Source organism: Lutra lutra, chromosome 8, assembly GCF_902655055.1.
Source record: "Lutra lutra chromosome 8, mLutLut1.2, whole genome shotgun sequence".
Lineage (NCBI taxonomy): Eukaryota > Metazoa > Chordata > Mammalia > Carnivora > Mustelidae > Lutra > Lutra lutra.
This window is the reverse complement of record NC_062285.1, coordinates 126,361,099-126,384,990: the sequence shown is the minus strand read 5'-3', so window position 1 is coordinate 126,384,990 and position 23,892 is coordinate 126,361,099. Positions and strand designations below refer to the sequence as shown.

The 23,892-nt window shown below is 38.6% G+C and overlaps 1 protein-coding gene and 1 long non-coding RNA gene across 13 annotated transcripts in view; both read left to right on the top strand.

The window, feature by feature from the left end:
- C8H12orf42 (chromosome 8 C12orf42 homolog) overlaps window positions 1-23,892 on the top strand; it is a 162,336-nt gene that overhangs the window by 96,269 nt on the left and 42,175 nt on the right. For 3 of the 12 annotated variants that reach the window (XM_047743206.1, XM_047743205.1, XM_047743207.1), the window contains one exon: window positions 2,529-2,567. The exons of 3 other annotated variants lie outside the window; for them this stretch is intronic. In XM_047743206.1, the coding sequence (XP_047599162.1) occupies window positions 2,529-2,567 (39 nt within the window). Of the gene's footprint in view, window positions 1-2,528; window positions 2,568-4,994; window positions 5,083-5,181; window positions 5,395-5,827; window positions 6,438-8,560; window positions 8,673-23,892 lie in introns of those variants that run through there. 6 more of the 12 variants (XM_047743204.1, XM_047743208.1, XM_047743210.1 and 3 more) reach the window with 5 other exon arrangements.
- LOC125107796 (uncharacterized) lies at window positions 8,672-12,090 on the top strand. The gene is made up of 2 exons (XR_007129658.1): window positions 8,672-8,735; window positions 11,929-12,090. It is a non-coding gene; the product is annotated as an uncharacterized LOC125107796 (long non-coding RNA).

Below are 23,892 nucleotides of genomic sequence, written 5' to 3'. Positions count from 1 at the left end.
CTTTCCCTTCTAAAAGCAGGTGCTTCTCTATGTTTTTTTTGGAGGATCTCAACACTCTCATTTTAGAAATATCACAACTTCATTTTTCTTTTCATCCTTCTAATCAGATCTGCTTTTATATATCAAACTTCTAACCCCTAGTTCAAAATAACTTTTGCCCTCTGATTTCCCAAAATTTATTCTGCATGATATATACTCAAGTTGCTTGTTTGCATTAGTACAACAGTGCTCACTCTGACACTATTATCTTTGCCAAGAAGTGCTTTTCAATCTTCAGATTTTCGATATTGTTTGGTGGGAAGCATTGCATTTATTTTCAACAGCACAGGATTAAGAAATAATACTTTATGAAAGAAAAAATACCTCATTGTAGAAGCTTAGCATCTGTTTGTGCAATGACCTCAATAGATAACTCTGAATCCCCTTTGGTAAATTTCCTATTAGAATTCTGGCTGGTCTACTTCTTATTTGTTAGAAATAACTTTCACCAGAGGAAATTGGGCAGAAAACCTTGCCAGCATATTTAACTTCTTGTCCTTTAAGAAATTATACTTTGATTTTAGAGGTTTGACTTTGCTAGATAATGAAATTATCATGGTGGAACAAGCCATAGAAATAATAAATACAGTAATTCTTCTTTGCCTATTGTGTGTCTTTGCTATTCATAAATTTTAGGGCCTTAGATATTAGATACACTTACGTAAGGCCTCACGAACGGTAATTATCTTTTGGCCAAAGAAAAAGCCCAAACGAATGCTAAGCTGCATTATCGCTTGGCTTCTGACATGAGCTGATAATCAGATTTTCTTGCTTAAATCCATGGTGCTCGAACAATGCTACCCACTGTCTGTGCTTCCCGATATTACCCTTAATTAGAAAGAACAGAAACACAAATCTGAATTATTTCAAAATCTGGTTTCCATGGTCAGTGGTTTGAAGGGCTTAACTTTATTATAAATAAACCTGGCTTTATTGGCTAATGAAATCTGAAATGTGAAGCCTGGGATAGAGGGAGTGTAATACTCTGATGTTTACACATCAAAATATCCAGTGTGGGCAAAGTGTTTTGTAATAAATCTTTGGATAATTGAATTATGATTCCTTTGTCCAAGTACAATCTGAACCCCAACACTAAGGAGAACTTGAAAGGAACTTCAGTTTATGTTTTCTTTAGAAGTAACACCTTTACATTTAATAATATATGTACCCACAGCTGTCAAGGAGGTGTTGACCTTTTTATTTATTCTCTTCCACTTTAGTAATTTTTTTTCCTTTTTACAAATTTGGTCCATAGTTATAAGTGTGTGATGGTCTGGACCTGCACATGTACACATCCCTCAATGTATTAATTTTAAATATTCCCGTTGGGCTCTCTTGGCTACATAGAATTGTGCGTGGACTAGCTTCTGAGCAAAACAGATGATAAAATGAGACATCAGCTGTATTTTTGTTTATGCACTTGTTAAAAGAAGGCTAACAGTAGGCAAGGATGCCTGACCCCATTTGAAGGGCTAATTAGTAACTAAGTGGAGATGATAACTTTGTTCTTTTCCTGGAAAACAACATCAAGAAGCTAATTCCTAGAACTGCAATTGCATGTAAGGACCTCAGATGCTATTGACAAATATACGTATATACATGTACACACTATACAAGTCTATTTATACATATGTCCTATTTTATAAATAGTATATCTTTATACTTTATACTTTATACTTTATGTTGCTTCTATGCAGATGGTGGGGGCCTAAGTATCGGTGTGTTTGTAAACTGTGGCCCTAAGTCCTTTTATTCTTTGTTTAATGGTATTTTTTCTAAGACCCTATCTTTTCTTCTTTGTGAATATTATCTTTTTCCTTTCAACCTTCTTTAATATTTTCTCTGTGCTAGGCACTTTGCAACTGCTTTCTCACTTAAACATTCAGGGCAACGGGAATTACTCTTCAGTTTTCCAGATGAGGATATTGAAACTTAGAGAGCTAGAATAATTTTCCTAGGATCATGTATCTAGTAAGTGGTGGAGGCAGGCTTTCAGTGCAGGTATTATCAATTCCAAATCCCACGATCTTGAGTACTGGTTGGACTGTCCCATCAAAATGTATGTTAGCTTCTTTTAGTTTATTTCCTTTATCTTCTTTGCAGTTCTGTTTCATTGGCTGGGATAGATGGGCCTCTTTCTCCAGTGTCCAAGGACCTAGTTGGATGTGTCTAGAATTCAGGTTCCTGTGACTTAAGAGTCATCATGGAGCTAGGTACTTGTGGAGATATTGGGGTAGAAAGCAGGGTCTTTACTACTTCCAGGGATAGCAATAATAGAGAAGCCATTAGAGCCTCTGGTGTTCCTGGCAAGAAATATCAGAAAGATACCATTTAGATCAGCTGGAAGGATACTCTGGGACCAGGAAATGGATGACCACAGAGGGTAAAACATCATCTAACCTAGACAATATAGAAGAGTGAGCAGTGAGGGGGGCTGGTTAAACATGGTAGACTGATGACATCTGTTTCTCTCCTCTCCCTTTCCCCAGACCCTTCAGATTCAACAACAGAACAAAGCCTCCCAAATGGTATGTTGCAAATGGGTCACAGGTAGGCTGAGATATTAATCAATTTAGTCCTCTAGGTAGTGTTGTGAAGGCTAGGATAGAGGTAAAGTCAGACCAGTTGGCCTTGGCCTTGAATAGTCTTATCCATTAACCTCATTGCTCCCTACAAAAGTTATATATTTTTGTCTCATGTGATTTTGAAAATGATTGGGAAGCACTGCTTTAAAACCAAATGCATTCACCCACAAGGTAAAAAAAAAAAAATGAGAGGAGATAACATTGAGTGAGCAATTTCAACAATTCTTTTGAAAGCTGTCAAATTGGTTAAAATGTGGTCACTGACCTAACAGAATGGAGTGATTCCCAACACAAGTCTACACAGGCATGCTATAAGGAGAAGTGAATCAATTCATTCTACTCCCAAGAAACCTGGAACTTGAAGGTTTTACGTAACTTCTAAAGCAGGAAACAGGCCGAGGGCCTAAAATGAAGGGCCAGTGATAGTTTGGTTCCAGAGCTCCATTTTTCCTTGGCTCATCCTGTAGAGTCAAGACAAGGATTTATTCTCTGGCAAAATTAGAGAGGCTCTCAACACAGGGACACTGGGCTCAGAGATGATGTTGAATCTCCAAACAGGGGTTTCTTGAAATTTTAGGTGGTGGTCTTGTGGGAACTTCAGACCCTTTTCCCTGTTCTATTCCCAGAATTTGATCAGCCAGATAAATATTTCCTGGGCTGGTATTTGGAGCATGCTTCTGTAGAGAAGGCAGAGAAAAGCCCTTCACATTCTGACATTGAGGGATCTGTCATGGGAAAGGCAGGCTCACTGCCTGATGCTACAGTAAAGCCCAGTAGTCATCAAACCTTGCTCTAGGGAACCCAGTTTGCAGGCTACATTTTAGTGCCTTATTATTAAATATCAATGGGTAGCCAAGATTGCAAATAATTTTTTTATAATTTTTAATTTTCAGAAGAATCTTTCTGCTGATGCAAATGTTTCTCAAGCTGTTAAGAGTATTTTTATAGACAGTGACAACATTGGGACACATTTACGATAAATTGTTTTGAAATGTAAATTTTAGTACATCTAGAGTTGAAGATTTTTGCAGACAATATTTTAAAAAAATATTTAACTCTTCATACACATTTGTTTTGTGTAAATCTGAATTTAATTTTAAACTTAAATTTATACAACAGTATTTCCATGTTTCCTCTGACATTTCCCTCACTTGTGGGGGTCTTACAAGAAACTGAAGGTGGCTTAATGATTTTCATATAATTCAAAACATTTGTTATGCAATTTCAGGAAGATCGTCCTAACTCAGTGCAAATAGGGAGGAGGCTGGTTTTAGCTCCTTACTCTGTGGCTCACTACATATGTTAACAAAAGCAAAATACCTCTTTCTTTTAGTTGTGTTTGTAGCAAGTATCATATTTTTCATTTTAGGGATAAGGAAAGTACCTAGGATTTTTGGACTCAGCTAATTGGAGAATGACGCCAACCAAGGCAAAGTGGGCATCATCTTTTTCAGTATCAGGATGATCTTTATCAGAATTAATCAGTTTAACCCAGAGTGAAAGAAACCATTCCATGACCGCAGACTGCATTTTAAATCCTCATGTCACTAATACATGTCCCTGGGCACCAGACAGAGCAGGAAGAGGGTTTAGCTCACCCAACTCAAACCGTTTTATCCAAAAAGCAATTCAAAGCCAACTGTGCTTGCCACGTTGGTAAGGTGCCATGTCGATGATGTGACTGTGGCAACCCCAGACTCTGTGCTCTCACCGTCAAACCTTGAACCTGGAAGTCTCAACAAAAATCTTATGGTATCCCACTGGTTCTGAATTTCAATCCCTATAGCCAACAGAATGTAATGCACTGTTGTGCTCAGATGTGGGCATTCGCTTTATCCCTGAAGTCTGGGGGGAGACACACATGTAAACCAAAGGCATCATGATTTGGAGTCACATGGATGCCTAAGTACTTGGTCCTGGAAGTAGAATAAAAGAATGTAGGGGCTGAAAAGGCACAAATACCTTCCCCAGTGGTGGTGGTAATAGAGGCTGTAACCCTCTTTTTGGAGGAGACATCTGCTTGGGGTTAGAGAAAGGACTGAAGATTTACATGTAGACCATTTTTGTCCCTGCACTCATTTGCCACCTGCATTGGCCGGTCATCATGCCTGGCTGCAGTTCTTTTCACACTAATGTTCAGTGGGAAGAGATTAAGAGCAAAGATCAAGATCTCACAGGGCATGATCCTACTTCACCAAATGGTGGGTAAAGCTTCATGTAGAAGAAATGATTGTTTTATTCCCTATTTATGTTCAGACCCTGGGGGTGATATTCTAAGTGGCTACCTTCAATCACAATTTGAATTTCCTGTTGCTGAAATCCCACCCTTATTTCTTGTTGCGGGTCTTTGGCGTCGGTTAAAGAATGATTCTGGATTTCCCCAAGTCAAATTGAAGAACTCTCTGTCAAGGAATAAGTTTCGTGAGGAAATCCAAACCGTTCTTTCTGGACTGCAGAGGTGATCTATTTTCAGTATCCCATGGGGACAGTGTTCAGTCAGAGAAGCTCCGATTTCTGTCCTTCTTTTCTTATGTCCTCTAATTACAATTGCTGCTAGGTATCCTGAAGCTGGTTCTTCCCCTGCAGATTGCCAAGAGAGAAAGAAAATACACCGTCATTGGCTACTGTACTTAGAATGGTTCCTAAACCCAAGCAAGAAAACCACGGTGATGTTGGCAAGCAAACAATTGAAACGTACAGGTGCTGGCAGTATGCACAGCCCTAAAATCAACATGACTTGGGAGGAGAGGGGGTTGGAGAACAAAGAAAGGTGCTTTTCATTCAGAGAAATTTATTTCTTTTAAATATTTGCAATCTGCAGCCGATCACATAGGAGGCCACTTGGCATTATTTCCCCACAAAAGGGAGGGCTGGGTGGTAATGAGCAGATGCTTGAGTGGCCTGTGGCGTGAGGTGCACCATCCGTCAAGAAGATCAATATTGACTGTTCTTGTATCTTTGTGGTGAAAGTTTGCTCTTCTTAAACAAAACAAAACAAAAAAATGGTGGGGGTTGTGCTTTAATATATAGAGCGTGGATTTGACTTCAGGCAGTAAATCAACTGCGAACAGTGAGGACTGCACATACAGGACTAAGTCCCCCCCTCCCCTGCCCAATGATAACATGTTCAGTGTTTTAAGGAGTAAAATATATCTGCTCATGACACTGACCATCTTTTCTCCATCCATTCTTTTTCACTTCAGTTAAATCATACCTTGATGAAGATAGTGTATGAATGTCATGCTGTACAAAATGTGTTTTAAAATATACACTGAGATTGTTCACTTTGACTTAGCATATATCAATAAAGCAGCATGTCTTATGTAGCAGAGAGTGTGCTAGGCACTGGGAAGACCAAGATGGAGAAGACAGTTGCTTTTTTGTGCCTCAGTTTCCCCAGTTTGTCAAGCTTAGATCACAGCAAGAATTCTGGTCATGACCAGCCTCCTATACCATGGAAAATGATTTGATATTTTATTCTTCAGATCAAAGTGTCATCTACATCTTTGACATGCATTCAAATCAGCTGGGAACTCTGTTAAAATTTAGATTCTGATTGAGTAGGACTAAGGCCAGGCCACAGAATCTCCATTTTTAACCAACTCCCCAGTGGTAGTCTATGGATTTACTTTGAGTAAGAAACATCTACATATTACTTGTATCACTCACGTGTATGATGCTTATGAACTGTGCACATTCCTGCGCCCCCCTCTCAACTTTTTGAGTCAAAAATCTGCATTTTAACATGTTCCCCAGTTGATTTTTATGCACAATAAAGTTTGAGAGCCATCAGTTAGTTGAACAGTTAAGAAGGTGAGTGTTATGTCTCTTATTATTTTTATTTTTATATTTATTTTATTTATATTAATTATTTATATATTATTTATATTTTATTTTTATATTACATATATTTATATTTATTTTATTATTATATTTATTATATTGGATTTTAGGAAAAGAAGGTGAATAGGGAATTCCACTGAGGTGAATGGTGGGAACTGTAGCAGTGGGATGGGTCTGAAGGACATTGAGATGGTGGGGCTAACGGGATTTGGTTGGGAGTGGATCTGGGGGTGAAGAAGGTAGGAGGAGGCCAGGGTGACTTTCCAGGTTCTGACTTGGATGTCTGGATTGCTGGTTGTGCCAATAAGATAGGGAAGCAGGATGGTGTGGGGTTAAGAATGCAGGGTCGGGAGTGGGGAAGAGTCTATTTGAGTCCTGTCTTCAATGCTGACTTATTTACACAGCCTTGGTATGTTAATTTTTTTATCAACAAAACATGGATAATGGTTTTTATGAGGTAATATTAGCCCCATTTTGCAGAGGTAGAAACTGAGGAGTAAAGGGTAAATTGTCCAGCTCTTATGTGCAGAGAGGAATGGGGGTGGGTTTTCCACATATGGCCTTCCTTGTTGGATAATCCCTGCTCTGAACCTTTAGCTCCAAGGTTTCTCCAAGGACAGATGGGCTGGGGTAGTTAGCGGCACTCACTTAGCCACCCAAAGTTTTCTCTCACTTCACGTTCTCTCAAGGTCTCTTACTGTCACCTCTGAGCCACCACCTCCCTTTAAAGTATAGCAAGCCCCTCCCTTTCACTTCTCTTCGCTCATCTGAGATGATTTTCAAAAAGAGTTCACTTAAGATGGAACAAATACTTCTAGAGATAAAGCAAATGCTGGCAGCCGTGGAGACTTACAAGTACAGGTGTCTGACCTTGACTCAGTTTATCTCCCACACCCTGTTGCTGGTGCAGCTGGCCTGGGGCACTGGGTTCCTGGCTCTCTTTCCACCTTTTAACAGGTTATATGTCCTCTTAAGTTTCATCCCAGCAGGTCTGTCCTGCCTCCTTGGTCTGTAGTCATGGCCAAGGAAGAGTTCCTCCTCTGTTCCCTCTTAAGACCCCCCCTCTCTGCTTAAAGTTTCTGGCTTGAGAGACAAGCCTTTTCCATAGGGAATGGCTGGGGCTGGGGGAGTATGGCTGTGGGATGAAAACCTCAGCCTTCAGGTAAGATCCTATTCCTCATGCAAGGGTTGTTTGGTCTTACAGACCCAGTGGGCTAATACCACCTTAAACACATATTGATTCAAACAGTAATATCCAATCATATCCAAACAATCAGCATTACGCACAAATGCTAGTGGGCAGTTGGTGCTGATTACATATTTGCTGAATTGTTTAATTTCAAATTGAATCAGGCCATCCTAATTTATGACCTTACTCCTATTAATTATCCAAAATCTTTGCATCTTTCTTCTCTTTATTTTCCCCTTTTATTTTTTATTTATTATTTCGAGGAGACAAAGCTCAACTTCAAAGCTTCCCCTGCTTCAATCTTCTGTTATCCTCTATGCCCTATGTCTCCACTGACTGTACTCAGAATTACCCTCATCAGGACATCACATGGCTATGACATCACTGCTTTCAAATCTTTGCTTTAAAGTTATCCAGTCCAAGAAGGCATCTCTTATTTATGTGTATAAATTGGTACATTATCCTCAACATTTTCCATTCCCCTTATCTTGTCTTATTTTTCTTTTTATCAGTAAAAAAATTGCCACCTGATGTATTATAGATGTATTTATTTATTTTCATGTCACCTCCACTTAGCATGTCAATTTCATGAGGACAGAGACTTCATCTATTATATCCCCAGTTTCTGGAACAACATCCAGCATATAGTGTAACTCAATAAAAAATTTGTTGAATGAACAGATAAATAAGTTAATTAGCCCCTTTAATGAAATATATGGGAAGGATGTGCATATGTAGGTACCTGGAGTCAATTGCAGTTACTATCAGGATTATCTTATTTAAAAAATAAAGAAGATTTTAAAATAATCTTTCATTTATGGAAGTAAGCATGACAGGTGGCATGGATTATTTTTGGAACCATAGACCTAATTTTATTTTGTGTATTTTTTCCTTTACCTTATAGCCCAGCCCTCCTCATGAAAGAGCTGCCTTACCTTGCTCCAGATTCACTGATCACATGAAGAATTTCTCTGAATCTCTTAAACTTAGAAGTTTATGTTTTCTACATTTTCCAGGTAAATTCAGAAATAATGTCAAGAAAGACCAGAGTTTTTAAAGAAGGTCTAAAATATGTACAGGTAAAAGCATAAAGACTTTATTGAAGAACACTTGAAATATGTTACAAACTAGCAACAGTAAAGATTTCATTGGCTTGTGAAGTTAGTAAATCCATGGGACAGACTGGCTCAGAGCATGGCTGGATCCACTGTTCACTGATATTATCATGATTTTCTTTTTCTTTTTTTTTTAAATCTCCATATTGATTTAATTCTTATTTTGAGAATGTTAATGGATAGCAGTCTTGTCAGCTACAGGTTTATATGATTCTTAGAACTTGTAAGTTCAAAAATAGAGAAATCCTCTTTTGCTCATCATCTTTAACAGTCCCCACCTCCTATCCATTGACTCTGCTTGGTCAGATCTGAGTCTCATGTTCTTTCCTGGAACAATAAAGGCGTGTGGGAGAATAGAGCACAGCAGTCAAATTTTGCTACCCCAGCATTTAACTCTGACAGCTGCATTTAAATTACACAAAATCTGTGTGTGTGTGTGTGTGAGGGGTAGGGGGAAGGAGAATGGGAAGCATAGTTTCCCAAAATAAATTGATACAGGACAAGCAAAAAGTATTATTTTGTGTCAAACCGAAATAATAAGTGGTTGCATTAATTACATTCTATACAGTGCTGTCACAATAAACTATTATGACAGTTTTGGATCATTTCACTAACTTGAAAAGATAAATGAATTTATATGTCTTACCTAAGAGAAAAAAAGTTTTTAAGACGATTGATAAAGCAGATAACTGCTACACTCTCATTTGGACAATGTCTTATTTTAGAATGTATTTATTTATTTACTTATATTTATATAACAATCAAGTTTGTTGCATATATATAGATATTAGGACTGTTTGAAAAGTTTTGTTGATTTTATATTTCCAAAGTTCTGGAGTAATGTGATTTTAATGGGATCCTGTCACCCTGTGATCTCCACCCGAACTCTTCTTCTTTTTCTTCTTCTTCATCTTTTTTTTTTTTTAACAGAAGTTAGGAAACCATGTGTGTGTTGGTGGGCTGGTGGTGGTGGTAGTAGTGGAATTCATTCACATGGCTCAAAACCCAAAATTTAAAGAGCTTTATAGTGAAAAGTCTTGTTTCCACCCTTGCTCCAATCTGCCTCATTCCCCCTCCCCCATAGGAAGCTGCTTTTTCTGGTTTCTTGGCAATCCATCCACATTTTCTCTAAGCAAATAAAAGTGTGTCTGTGAGCAAATAGAAGTGTGTGGATTAGTAGCAACCTTCTGGACTTTGCTGTCTTACTGAACACGTTAACTTGGGGCTCTATACACAGTGGTACACTGAGAGTTTCCTCTTCCATTTTTCTTGCAACTTCAGAGTAACATATTTTATGAATATACTTTAGCTGGTTTTCTTTGATAGACCCTAGTGATTCTCCCTCCCTGCCAAAAACCTCAATGAAATAATTAGGATTTCTTAGCCTTGATGGCTTGTATTAAAAATTACTGAAAATTTTGACCCAGTCCACTTTTGTTAGTTTTAGAGAAAGAGTAATTTAGGATTCGTTTCAGCCAGCTAATGTAATTCAATGCCAACCCCTTAATTCTTTTTGAAATACAATGGAAGAATGGAAAGTAATTACCACTATCAGTATCGCGAAAATGTATGGCTTCAAGAGTCAGTATACTAGGATCTGATGGTTGAGAGAATGGGTATAACTTTGAGAAGTGTCATGGTTAAAACAACTACATGGCTTGCTCTGATAGCTCTAAATTCCTTGCCCTGTTGATATTCATCTTAAATTTAAGCATGCTTAAATTTAAGCATGCTAGAATTGAGGGGGAACCAAGGAATGGGGATATGAAGAGAGAAAGAGACTTTTCCAGAGATGAGGGTCTCACCTGGCTGTAGGCAGGATGTATGAGCAGCAGCATCTTGGCTCTGGGAGCCATATCTAGACAAGGGCAGAACCCTATAAATAGCATGGAGAGCAATTAGGGTTAGACACCTAGGAGCAGAGGAGTGTCGAGCTAGTTTGGTTTGGTTGCTTGGCAATGGGAAATGATTACTTATTTACTTACTTATTTTTAAGCAAGGGAGTAATGTAATTTGATTTTACCTATATTTGTGTATTTACCAAGATTTGTATATTTCATGTGTTCAGAAAAGAAAAAAAAGAGATCAGTGTGGCTAGAATATAGTTAATAAACAAGAGAGCTGTATAAATTGAGATTAGACACAAACAGGGTCCATATTGTAAAGAGCATTTTAGGTCACAATGAGGAGTTTTGGATTTTATTCTAAATACAGTGGGAAGCCATAGAAGATTTTAAATGGAGATGAACCATCTTCTGGTACATTTTTAAAAATGATCCCAATGTGGTTGTTTGGACAATAATTATAAAGAGGACAAGTGAGGAACCAGGGAGACCAATTAGGAGACCACAGTAAAAGTCCCAAGTGAAAGATGAAGGGGAAGCAGATAGCCATCATGTCAGTGAGGATGGGAATAGGTGGATGTTGGAAATAAATTGTAGACAGATAAAACGAATAAGACTGTGGATGGTTAGGAAATGGGAATAAGGGACAGGTAGGAATCCAGAATGATTCTCATTTCTTTGGCTTGAACCAACTCGACAATGGTACTGTCACTTCTGGGTTGGAGAATTACTGAGTGAGGACCTGTTTTAGGGAGAAAAGTAAGGAGTAGAATAAGACCTTAATTCTGTCATACTCAGTCACAAAGTTCGGGAGATTTTGGAGATTGCAGTCTTGATCAGTCTAGAGCAATCACTTTCACCCTTGAAATGGCTTCTCCATGCTGTGTCTCAACCCACTGCTTCTTGAATAACTCCAGTAATCTCACATGCCTGGGATTTTTCAAGTTTCTCTTCTTATGACATGACTAAGGAAAATTCACAAAATTACAAAAGGACCACAATAATTCATTTCACCCCCAAATGTCTCTTTGAAATGTGTTTTTTTCAATCCTCCGATGAAGAGGTAGAATTCATTTCTCTACGCTTTGAATCTGTAGTTGGCCATGTGACTTGTTTTGGTCAATGGGACCTTAAAAAATATGGCGTGAATAGAAAATTGGAAAGTGTTTGTATATTGAGGCTTGCCTCTCTCACTGCAGGAAACTCTTCCATCATTCCATGAATGAGTTAAGACTATCTTACTGGATGATGAGAAACTTGAGGTTGTCACCCCAGTTAACACTATGAGTGGAACTTTAATTTTCCTCTCCTAGGTGTGATCATGAGGTCAGGTCCAGACCCAGGATGATGGCAATGGTCAAAGAAGGATCTTTTGGAGTCCTGATTGGCCTGAGGTCCTGGGACCTTCCTTCAGCAGACAGGTGGACCACACTGAGGACCACAGGGGAAGGGAGGGAAAACTGGATGGGAAGAAATCAGAGAGGGAGACAAACCATGAGAGACTCTGGACTCCAGGAAACAAATTGAGGGTTACAGAAGTGAGGGGGATGGGGTAACCAGGTGATGGATATTAAGAAGGACACGTGCTGGGATGAGCACTGGTGTTATATGCAACTAATGAATTATTAAACACTAAAACATTTATGATGTACAATATGCTGGCTAATTGAACATAATAAAAAAAAATAAAAGTAACAAACACATTTACTTAAATAACAAGAAAGAAGTAAGAGTGCTTGTTTTGCTTTACATGAACCAAATCAAAGTGGTGTGAAGAAAAGAAAAAAAGGAAGCTAAACCCATTTTCTTATCAGCTGAGCAGAAGTGAGCAAAGGCTATAGTTCTGTCTAATGGACCTGAAAAGACACAGACATTCAAATGGGCTTATTTATAGATGTTTCCTTTGTGACTTAGAATAAAGCTCTGAACTGGGAGAAATGTTCTTTTCAGAACTGAGAGTCAAGCACTTCCCATGTCCCTAGGTGTGCTTTGGGAAGGTTTCTGTGATTACTACCCCATACTACCCTTCTGTTTGTGCTAATATCAGCCTCAACACAATGCATTGTCTGGAAAAGTCTCACCAAGATTGGAGACTCCTATATTATAGACCACAAGGGCTTCCTGGAGAAGACTCATTTCTCCTCTTCCCAGGTAGAATATGAAGAGAGGAAATGGCCTCAAAATGTCTTAGTTTTTCCAAACATATCTCCTGCCAGTTTGCAGAATCACATCATAGCTGACCCCAGGTGGATGAAACTGACTGGGTCTTGCAGGGACAGCTTCCTCTTTGTTTTCCTGAAACTCTCTTGATCTTTCTTTGCCATAGCCAAAGGCTCTCATTCCTCTTCTACTAAAACTTCTGAGAAAACTCTTGAATTCTGACAGGACTCTTTCACTTACCCCAGTGAAGAAATGCTGGCTCTCACTGGAACCTTAAATGCTCTGTACCTTTCTCACCACTTTCTTGCAAGAGCTCAGAGTGGGATTTGCCATCCACCCATCCCTTGGTGAAAACACTTTCCATGGGTTGACAGAAATCTGCATTTGGGGCAATTTCCAGTTGTTTGGCTTTTGAGGGGAAATAGTGCAAATATAAACCCAAGGCTTTTCTTGGGAAATTTATGAAGCATCTTGCAGAAAGGGAGGGGGAGAAGGACATTTATCAAAGTGCCTGTGCTGCTGGTCCTCATATAAATGCTCTTTCTCCTTCGTTCCTACGAGATTCAAGAATACAACTCAAGCACCAAGTAGAGGAGGCACTGGCAAGTGAATGCAATGATGTTTTCTAACCTGTGTGGATCGAAACCACACAAATGTTGATTCTGTAAGAAGTCTTCCTTAGCATGCTGGATTAATCACGTGGATTAATAAAACACAATTGCTTCCCCTCACTGGTGCCTCCTAGCTTTTGTACTTGCCTTCCCCCAACCCCCTTCTTTTTTAAATTCTATGGAACTCTCAGGGGAAAAAAGCATTTTCTGCGAGCATCCTGGCCATTGGTTCATTGGTTGAACCCTCCTGGAAGGATGGCTCTCTGAATTTTTCAGTGTGCAGACCTCTTCTCTGAGCCTGTATAGCAACCTCTGTGCTTTGGGGAGAACTCAGGGTGTCGTTTGAACCCCACACTTTGCAGAGTTTGTTGTGAGTGGAAATAGGACACTGCAATTATTTACATGCAAACACAAGCAAAGACTACATTAAAGGTGTTTAGTACTTGGTGGAGGATATTAGTTAAGGGCTTGGTTAGGGATGTATATGTTGGTCTCAACTCTATTCATCCTGTTTCGCTTCCATGAACCCAAGCCTCCCTGTCTTCTGGGATAAGATCAGCCAGCCTATGTCTAATTCAACAGCAGCTAAACTTGACGAATGTGATTACGGTGCCAGGCATCATTTCACCACTCCATATTCACTTAATCCTTACAGAGACCTTAGGAGACATCATAGTATCATTTCTATTTTCTGAAACAGTAACTGGGACCAGAGATGTCCACTGTCTGACTGGAGGTCATACCACTGCTAAGTGGTAGAACTGAGACAAGGCAATCCAGCATTCTCCCAAGTTGTGATCCTAACCATTGTACCTCCTTGCCTAAAGCCAGTTCCTTTCAACCTAGATCAATGCTGTCTTCATCCAGTAGATAGATTTCTAGGCTATGTTTGAACATTTCTTCATGAACTTTGCCTTTTTCAAAATGATAACATGGCAGACAATTTTCTCTTTCACCCTCCAGCTCACACTTATCATTCATTAGGGGGAAAACCCTGATGAAACCTCATAGGGAAAAGCAACAGAGGGAAAAATGGATGGAGAATAGGGAGCAGATAGTAATGTGAGAAAAAGCAATGTCTTAGAATGGATGGGCATGGATTTGGCACCTTGTGCTTCTGCTTGAGTGCCATTATGATGTGGTGCAGGGGCTTGGTTTTACTCTTCAGGGTCTATCTCCTGTACAGCCCTCTCTTCCCTCATCTTCCCTCAGAGGGAGAATTCTTTCTTTTTCCTCAGTCCACTTGGTCTCTTCTTCAAATTTATCAGCAAAGAAGAATTCTGCCCTCATCAATTAGCTCCTTGGCTTTTAATATCAGACCAGGGTAATGGTGAATGAAGAAGCAGGAAAGTAGCAAGGACAAGAGAAGAAGAAAAATGATAGTATGAAGGGGAGCCAAGAGGAAAGGACAGGGAACCTGTAGTGCCAGCTGGTGTGAAGGGGGGACTTTGGGGGTTTGGGAGTGGGGCAGCATGGTGGGGGGATATGGGGACAGCTGCTATTTATACAGGAGAGAGAATGAGGGGAAAAGAAGGGCAAGGAAGGGACAGAATGAGGGGGGAGAGGGAGAAAACAAGGAAGAATGGGGGAAAGAGGCTTTCAAGGAATTTGTTGTGCCTTATGCATCTAGACTTTCTTCAGTATCTCTGAACTAGACTGAAATTAAGATGGAAATTGATTTTCAAAAATCTTTAGACACCCGTTAAATTTATTTTATCTAGGCACATCTAGGCAAAAAGGGACCACATATGGGATCCCCTCCTTAGGGATTACCCATCTTAAATCTCCAGGTTGTGGGCACATGAATCATCTTTTTTTTTTTTTTTTTTGGTCTAACTTGAGTCCCTTCGCTAGAATATGTGAGCCATGACAGTTGTTTCTCTTTGCACATACACGGTGTAGCTATTTTATCTCTTCACTTTTGATTCAAAATAGTATTTTCTGAGTGCCTGCTCTGTGCAAACCAGTACCAAACAAGATGTAGTTCTTGGCATTTAGAACTGGCTTTTAGGAGAGGATGCAGAAAATAAGCCACTAAAATATATAAACAACATAATTACAGATTGTGCAAAAAAAAAAAAAAACATAGTAGAAGTAAACTTGGAGCAATTCCCTGTAAAAGTGACAGTTAAATCTGGATCTGAAAAATAAGAAGGACCTAGTTACATGAAGAGCTCTGGGAAGAAAAGTATGCTATGAATTTTTAGGGGAAATGTCTTGGAAATATATTTTTAATTAGATTTCTTCACATCTCTATTTTTTTTAAAAATCAGGATCTTGAGAAAGATCAATAGAATTTACCAATATGAACAAAAGAAAAAAAAGAACATTCTAGTGGACATGTGGGACAATGACCAAATTGCTAATACTTTTATTGTTGGAGGCCCAGAAGGTGAGGAGGAAGAGTGAGAATGAAGAAGTATTTGGAGGAATAAAGGCTGGAAACATCCTAAATTTGGTGAAAAACACAAACCCACACATTTAAGAAGCTGAGAGAATCCCAAATGGATTAAAAAAAAAAATCCACATTAAGACGTATCCAAATTAAACTTCTGAAAACTGAACATAAAATGAGTGTATTCTGTTACACTTAAATCCCTGGTATACATTTTAAAAGGTGAAGATTTAATGTTTTAGGGGCAGGGAAAAAGTGATAACTGGTTGTATCAGCAGGACACAGCAAGAAATATTTGACACAGTTGAAAGGGTTTCACAGAAAGTAAGTTAAAGGGACCATATGCAGAGAGGAGTCTTGCCTATCTCAAAAGGAATGACGTATTTATCTTTTCTTCTGAGGGAAGATTTTAATCTCTGTGTACCTTTTCCTCCTACTGTAACATGCAGATAATAATATGGTCTTATTTTAGGAGCTACCTTTAATATTTTATAAAATACTATCCCATCTGTAGTTCTATGATGAAAAATTTATACAAAAGGTGACTTTTCCTTCACAAATAAGGAATTTAGCAAACTATGCTTACTCCCAATACCTCTTAACTTTCTGGTCTTCCGTTATAGAACGTGGAATACTATTTTTAGTAAATATTTGATTTAATTAATTATTAATACATTGATGTTAATTCAATTATATATCCTCTTATATCTGAGTCATATTATTTACCACAATTCTTTAAAACCAGTCTATATGCTTACATTTTTTTTCTATATTCACCCTCAGCTTTCTGCTCTTTCATTTTTAATTCTTACTCTTGATTAATTTTTCAGCTTACTAGGGACATTTTCAAGTACAATTATATTTTATTTTATTTTTTAAAAGGATTTCATTTATTTGACCGAGAGCGAGAGAGGACATACAAGCGGGGGGAATGGGAGAGAGAAGCAAGCTTCACGCTGAGCAGGGAACCTGATGCCAGGCTTGATATGAGGACCCTAGGATCATGACCTGAGCTGATGGCAGATGACCTGAGCTAAAGGCAAATGCTTAACGACTGAGCCACCCAGGCGCCCCTGAAGGAAAATTTTAAAGGAGCACATTTACTTGGTTTGCTCTTTTTTATTTCAGAAAGGGTAAGCTTCTCGTTTGTCCTGCACATCAGTATCCTTTTAAATCCAACCAGAAAAAGCCTGCCAAGTCTAGTGTGGGGGGGCCCTAATCTTGAATTAGTCCCCCCATGCTAGTAAGACAGCCTCACCTTCCAGAAGAAAAGCAGTCTTCCTGTGTGTGGACATCTTCATTAGCAAACTTTTCTCAGAAGCCCCCAGAAGACTTGCCTATAGGTCTCATTATGTTTAACTAAGTCACGTGTCTTCCACTTGACCAATTACACTGGATGGAATGAGATTACCATTAATAGGGATTTTCCCCTGAGGTGGGAAGAGGGCTCCTTCTTGGAGGTGTGGATACCTGAATGAAAGGTGACCTCTCTTGGTAGAGAATTCGGTTTCTACTGCACCAATAGTGCCTGCTGCATCTTCCTTATTCATGATTTGTTTTTTTCGTAATGTTGGTTACTCCATTTAGTCATCCAAAGAAGATCTCGATTTTTCTATCAGACATTTAATTTACTTGGGATTGTTCCTCATTTTACCCTGCTCTGTCTTCTCTCTGCTTACTGGTCTTTGCTGGTCGTCCTGTTGTTTTCATCTCATCCTGTTCTTTTGCTGGTTTCTGTTCCTGTTCTGTAAGGCTATATCTTCTTTCCATTAAGGATGCCAAGCTCTATTTTGTTTGTTTGCTTGTTCCTTATGCAAAAATCATTTCATCTTTCTCCATCAGCCCCTTTTACTTTCCTTCTATATTCTAAGCTCCTCTCTCCAAAAATCTCATCTACTGTCCAGAGCAAGGGTGCCTCCCTTCCTATTCATTCCCTACCCTGAGCCCCAGACCATCCAAGCATCTTGGCAACTGGATCTACCATCTTGTCTTTCATCATAGCAGTGGATAAAGTACACGAGTCTTCTAGCCAACCCTGAAAGTCTGCTTCTGTGCAGCTGTCCTTACATTCTTCTGAAACCCTTCACATCATCTCTCTCTTACTCAAGATCTTTCAGTGGCTTCTGATCACACATTCCTGTTCTTAAAAGGATGGACTGGTTGGAGGACTCTGCCTCTTGCTGGCCAGGAAAACCAGTCTGTGTCTATGTTGCCGAGCTCTGTTTTTGAAAATTCCCAAAGAGATTGATTGCAGGAGGTTTTTTGTGAGCCTTTGGGGTAATGCCTTCTCTCCTTCATTTTGTTGTATGTAACTGCATTTCCATTTTATACAGCATTATATGAATTCAAATTTTTTTCATCTTTGAGTGAACAGGAGTCTTTCTGGTCCTTGGTGCTTTCTAGAAGACATGATGTACAAGTATCATTTGCTTCTGTTCACTATCCACTCAGAAGTTGTTAGAATCTTTTTCAGGCCTACTGCTGAACAGTAAGGTGATGGTACATGGCCAGACCTGTTCCCAGGTTTAGCTTCCATTATAACCCTAAACCCACCTCCACCTAGCAGTGCTTTCCCTTGAGAAGCTGGGACCTCCCACCCACTACCTGATTCTCTGATACTCATGGATTATAAGAGGGATGACAACTCCAGGAAACATTGTTACCATGAAGCTCTTCTCTGACCTAACACTTGACATGTAAGGTCTACATCTTTTGGCCACTGTCCTCTGTCTCTCACACATCCAAGCAAGATGTTAGGGCAGGGACTGGAAAAATACATAGCCTACCTTTAAAATCACTGGGCACAATACATAGAGGTGACTATGCTTTACTGTTGTTTTCTTTTTACCTTGGCCACAGACCCTGGGCTGTGTTGGGGAAGTGGACAACTGGATGAGGCAAAGCATCTCCCTCCTATTTTCCCATCAGCTGGGTCTATTTTGTTAATCTTCTAAAGTATGGATATTGCATTGGAAGTTCTCTTTCTATGTCATTCTTCATAAAAATGCCCCTCAGAATCCATCATGGAGTGTCTCACAGGCTTAGGATTAGTAAAATGTGAGGAGAGGCTGTACCTGGGAATGATGGCTGAAAGTTCACACGATTCTTCCAATAATGGATTTTTACTTGGTTGTGTGGGATCATACATTTTTTTCCGTGTAATCTCATTTACATATCATAGCATCCATACAAGTGGCAATTCCAAGAGATGGCACAGATAGTCCATGGCGCTGTGATATCAGCTCTGGGATGGGCTGACAACAGCTTTTCTCATACTTCTAATCACTTGGTACATCACTTCATTTTTTAACACTGAGTTTATTGCCCCTTTCTCTCCCCATTAATGTTAAAGAATAAGACTACACAGATAAGCAAGAATGAGTTTTTGATATTACATCGTTTGAAACTTGTCTTCACTCATAAATACCTTGTGAACTAGTCTTTGCTTCTACCTGTGACTTCGTCAAGGTGGTATCAGACTGGATAAAGAAATTCCCAGGTCCAATGTTATAGAGCATCTGGATATAAGAGGCCTATATAGTGAAACCATGTTAGTTGCTAAGGACTTCTGCCCAGGATGGCCCCACCACTGGAAACAGATTCATTTGTGTAGGATTGCCTCCTGAAATCACTCTTTCTAAGTCACTTCTTTGCTAACTACATCTGGTAGAGGCTCATTTGATTTCAACATTCTCTAGCATGGTGTAGAGATGATTTATGAAAAGAAAGCTCTGTTAACCAGTTGACCTTGAACAACACAGTTTTAAACCACATTGGTCCACTCCTATGCAATTAAAAAAAATGTAGTACAGTACTGTAAATGTATTTTCTCTTCCTTATGGTTTCCTTCATAACATTTTCTTTATGCTAGCTTATTTTATTGTAAAAATACAGTATATAATACGTATAACATACAAAATATGTGCTAATTGACTGTTTATGGCATTGGCAAGTCTTCCGGTCAAAAGTAGGCTATTAGTAGTCAAGTTTTTGGGGAGTCGTAAATTACACACAGATTTTTGACTGGACAAGGATTGGTGCCCTTAGTCCCCATGCTGTTTAGCAGCCAACTGTATACTGTTAAGTGCTACTGTTTATAGTATTTATCCACTCATGCATCACAGTTATATGCTGTAATGAATTAAGGTAGGTTAACCCATAGTTATACCAGCAATAACATATTATTTATTTAAAGATTTAAACTTTGACAATTTTTTTGATGTTTAAACATCATTTTATTTATTTTTATTTTTTATTTAATTTTTTAACTTAAATTCAATTAGCCAATGCATAATACATATTTAGTTTTTGATAAAATTTCCAGTGATTCATTAATTGCATATAGCACCCAGTGCTCGTCACATCATGTGACCTCCTTATTGCCCATTATCGAGTTACCTTTGACAAAAAATTTGACAGATTTTAATTTAATATTTGATGGAGTATGATTAAGGAAAGTGATTACTGTCAAAACTGTGGAGGATTATCCTATGCTTCTTCTGTATTTGAAAACAACAGGATTTATTTTCAATGACTTTGTCACTTAACATTGGAGGAATCTAATTAATAGTGTACAATGCAAGTATTTCTACTATGAAAAATTCATCGCATTCATCGCAGAAAGTGTGTCAAAGGAGTGAGAATTCTCAGATCCTCCTAACTTGACAAAACGTATCATTGTTTCAAAGACTTATTTAGACTGTCCCATATGCATAGATTTTATCATAGGGTTTCAATCATAGAAAATGTATGACTGTATATTCTGCTTTAACTTACCATCATATCATTTTTCTATAATGCCTCATAGTTCAGTTCAACAAACATTTTTACATTTTCTTTCAGTGACTCAACAATTTACCCAGTTGACCTATTATCAATAAATTAATGTTATCATTAATATTATAATATCATTTCTCCCTTATGGGACATACAGGTTGCTTTTATTCATTTTTTTTCCTTTCGTGAATAACTTTGAAATGCTTGCCTTGATAGAATTCAAGAACCATGTTAACATCAACTATTAATAGGAGTGTCAGTAAGAATAGCCCCAATGAAGCATCCAAGATTTAGGAAGTTCTGAACAGAGGCAAATATAATTCCATCATTTGCTGATTGACTAGCTTAATCCGCAAATGTGGTGATGTTAAAAACACTGCTGGGTTCAGCAAGGGGCTGGGATTACAATAATAATAATGGTAGTAATCATAGGAATGAGAACAACAATATCAACAATGATAGTAGTGATAAGAATGGCATCTACAGGGGCGCCTGGGTGGCTCAGTGGGTTAAAGCCTCTGCCTTCGGCTCGGGTCATGATCCCAGGGTCCTGGGATTGAGCCCCACATCGGGCTCTCTGCTCTGCAGGGAGCCTGCTTCCTCCTCTCTCTCTCTATGCCTGCCTCTCTGCCTTTGTGATCTCTATCTGTCAAATAAATAAATAAAATCTTAAAAAAAAAAAGAATGGCATCTACAATTTATGGAGCACTTTATGCTGAGTGCTCTTCTAAACGCTTTAAGTATATAAACTCATTTGACTTTCACAACAACCTTATGAGTAAGATGCCATTATAATTTTTATTTTATGGAAGAGGAGAGCACAGAGAGGTTAAAAATTACACAGAGAGGTTAAAAATTCCTTGTTATTGTAGTGCAGATTAAGATTTCTGTAGTGGGTCTCTTTCTCTCAGAAGGAGATATTGGCAACAAAGCACGGGTTGGCATATTTATTGTTGATTGAAACCAGATAGGCAAAACCCAGAGCTTTCCTGGTAGAGGGAAGAGACTGTGTGGTCTTTGCCACCTACTGGTGCTTTCATTGATCAGCCCACGGAGTTCTCGTATATAGTTCTTCATGGAAGACTTCAGTGTCCATTGGCTACACTCTGGTATCATCATGAACATTTCAGCAGTGGCCTCTGTGCTACGAGAACACAGCTTGGGAAAGTTTGAATTAGATTAATTTTCATCTTTGTGGATGAGGTCAGGAGAATTTCTTTATTTTGATCCAAGACCCAGCTGCCCAATCTTCCCTCTTTATTTGTATCACAGAGATGAAAATGGCTGAAAACAACTTAATTTTATACAAATGCAGGAGGGGCCTCAGATACACTGCCTTGCCCTGTTTTGATCACATCAGCTGACAACTGGTAACATGCCTGAACCTAGCTACTACTCCTTGTCCAGATTTAAAGATGAAAGAGATAAAAATCTTTCCTTCTGGATATGTACATTCAGGGAGCATGGATACACTAATTGGTAGTGATTATTATGGTGCCAGTTCAATGAATTTGTATCATTAATGCTAGCGACCCTGGAGAAAAATGTTGAACTTTCTCCCCATGATTCTATTCAAGCATTACTAAAATTCTGGCTTCTGAAATGCCATAAAAAAGCATGTCAGGAAGCATTCCTTAGCTGGCCTAATTGATTCTCTTAAGATTGTTCAACTACATAATGACTTTTATAAATATTCTTTTCGAAATGGAGAACTTTGTCCATAGTCTAATTTGAGAAAAATCTTTGATTTCAGCATATTTCCCTTTTTAAAGCCATGTTTTAATTTTGCTGCCCTGAATTGCTTCCTCCCCTCAGGGTAAAAAGAAGTCAAATTGAATTGATTTTGTGTTTCAAATGCCTACATAGAAACATATTGAAAGACGATATTAAATACCTCCATTTTTTATGAGAAGGCAGTTGGGGAAATCATTTTGTGTGTGCTGGGGTATAGAAGAGTTTTGCTTTCATTCATGAACGTTAGAATTTCATTTTGTTAAATCACATTGGCAGAAAACATTGGTATTTTGAAAGTGGATCACTCCATTTGGATTTGTACTAAAATTTTGACAGCCTATTTTCCTCTTATTGTTTTCAACGTTACAACATCTCTCCTGGGTTTTCTAAAATTCTCTGCTCACTGGATGTGGAGTATGAGTTGTAAACAGGGGAGGGGGCAAAGGATTCTCAAACACTGTTCTTGACTCTGTCCCTGGTACTTGTCTGGTTTTTTTCTTTCTGGTGTCTGGAAGGGTGGCAGAGACCTGGTGACAGGACAATGAGGTTTTCCTATCAATGCTGACCCTCAGAAAAAGACGTCATCTCTGTAATGTAATTCAGTCCAGCTGTCTCTGCATTCTGTAGCTTCTATCATGGAGTTTTATTCAAGAGTAGGCTTGTTTTTATAGAAAGAGAAAAATGCATATTTAATCTTTGAATTTGCCTTTGTATTTTTTTAACCTAAAAGAGTTAAGATGTTTTCTAATTTGCAAGCTTTCTGATTAACTCTGCTTAAGCTTCTTCAGGACCATGTATTATGAGGTAATTATACGATATAACTCAGCCAGATTTGAAGTTTGTGTATATAGAACACCTAGTACAATGCTCAGCACAATAGGTTCTCAATACATATTCATTATTCTCCATCACCTCTCTTTATTTGAACATCATTTTTAATGGGATCCAATAAGACATCATTCCTTGTCTAGATCTCAGAATAAAATAACATATCCCAAACTAAATGGGATGAGAAAGGAAGTCTGATACTGACACTTGATATCTTTATAACATTTTCAGTCTTAGAAAGTTGGTTCTTCTGTTAAAAGTAAAAAGCTGAGGGCTGCCTGGGTGGCTCAGTGGGTTAAAGCCTCTGCCTTCGGCTCAGGTCATGATCCCAGAGTCCTGGGATCGAGCCCTGCATCGGGCTCTCTGCTCCGCAGGGAGCCTGCTTCCTCCTCTCTCTCTGCCTGCCTCTCTGCCTACTTGTGATCTCTGTCTGTCGATTAAATAAATAAAATCTTTTTTAAGAAAAGTAAAAGGTTGAGAAGGCCCATGAATCTTTTGAGTATCTGCTGAATTTTGAGGTTCCTCATGTGCCACATGTATCTAACCCAGTACCTGTCCACCTGGGAGATCCATAGAAATGCATACATGCCAGTGAATTGATCAGCTTGATGTAGATATTTTATCCATCAATCTCATCCGTTCTTCCATCCATCCATTCATCTTTATCTACCTTGCTTTTTCTTCTTTTTCCTCCTCCTCTTCTTCTTTATCACAATCATCATTATCATTCACCTACTTATACATTTGAAATATCGATTATGCTACATATCTAA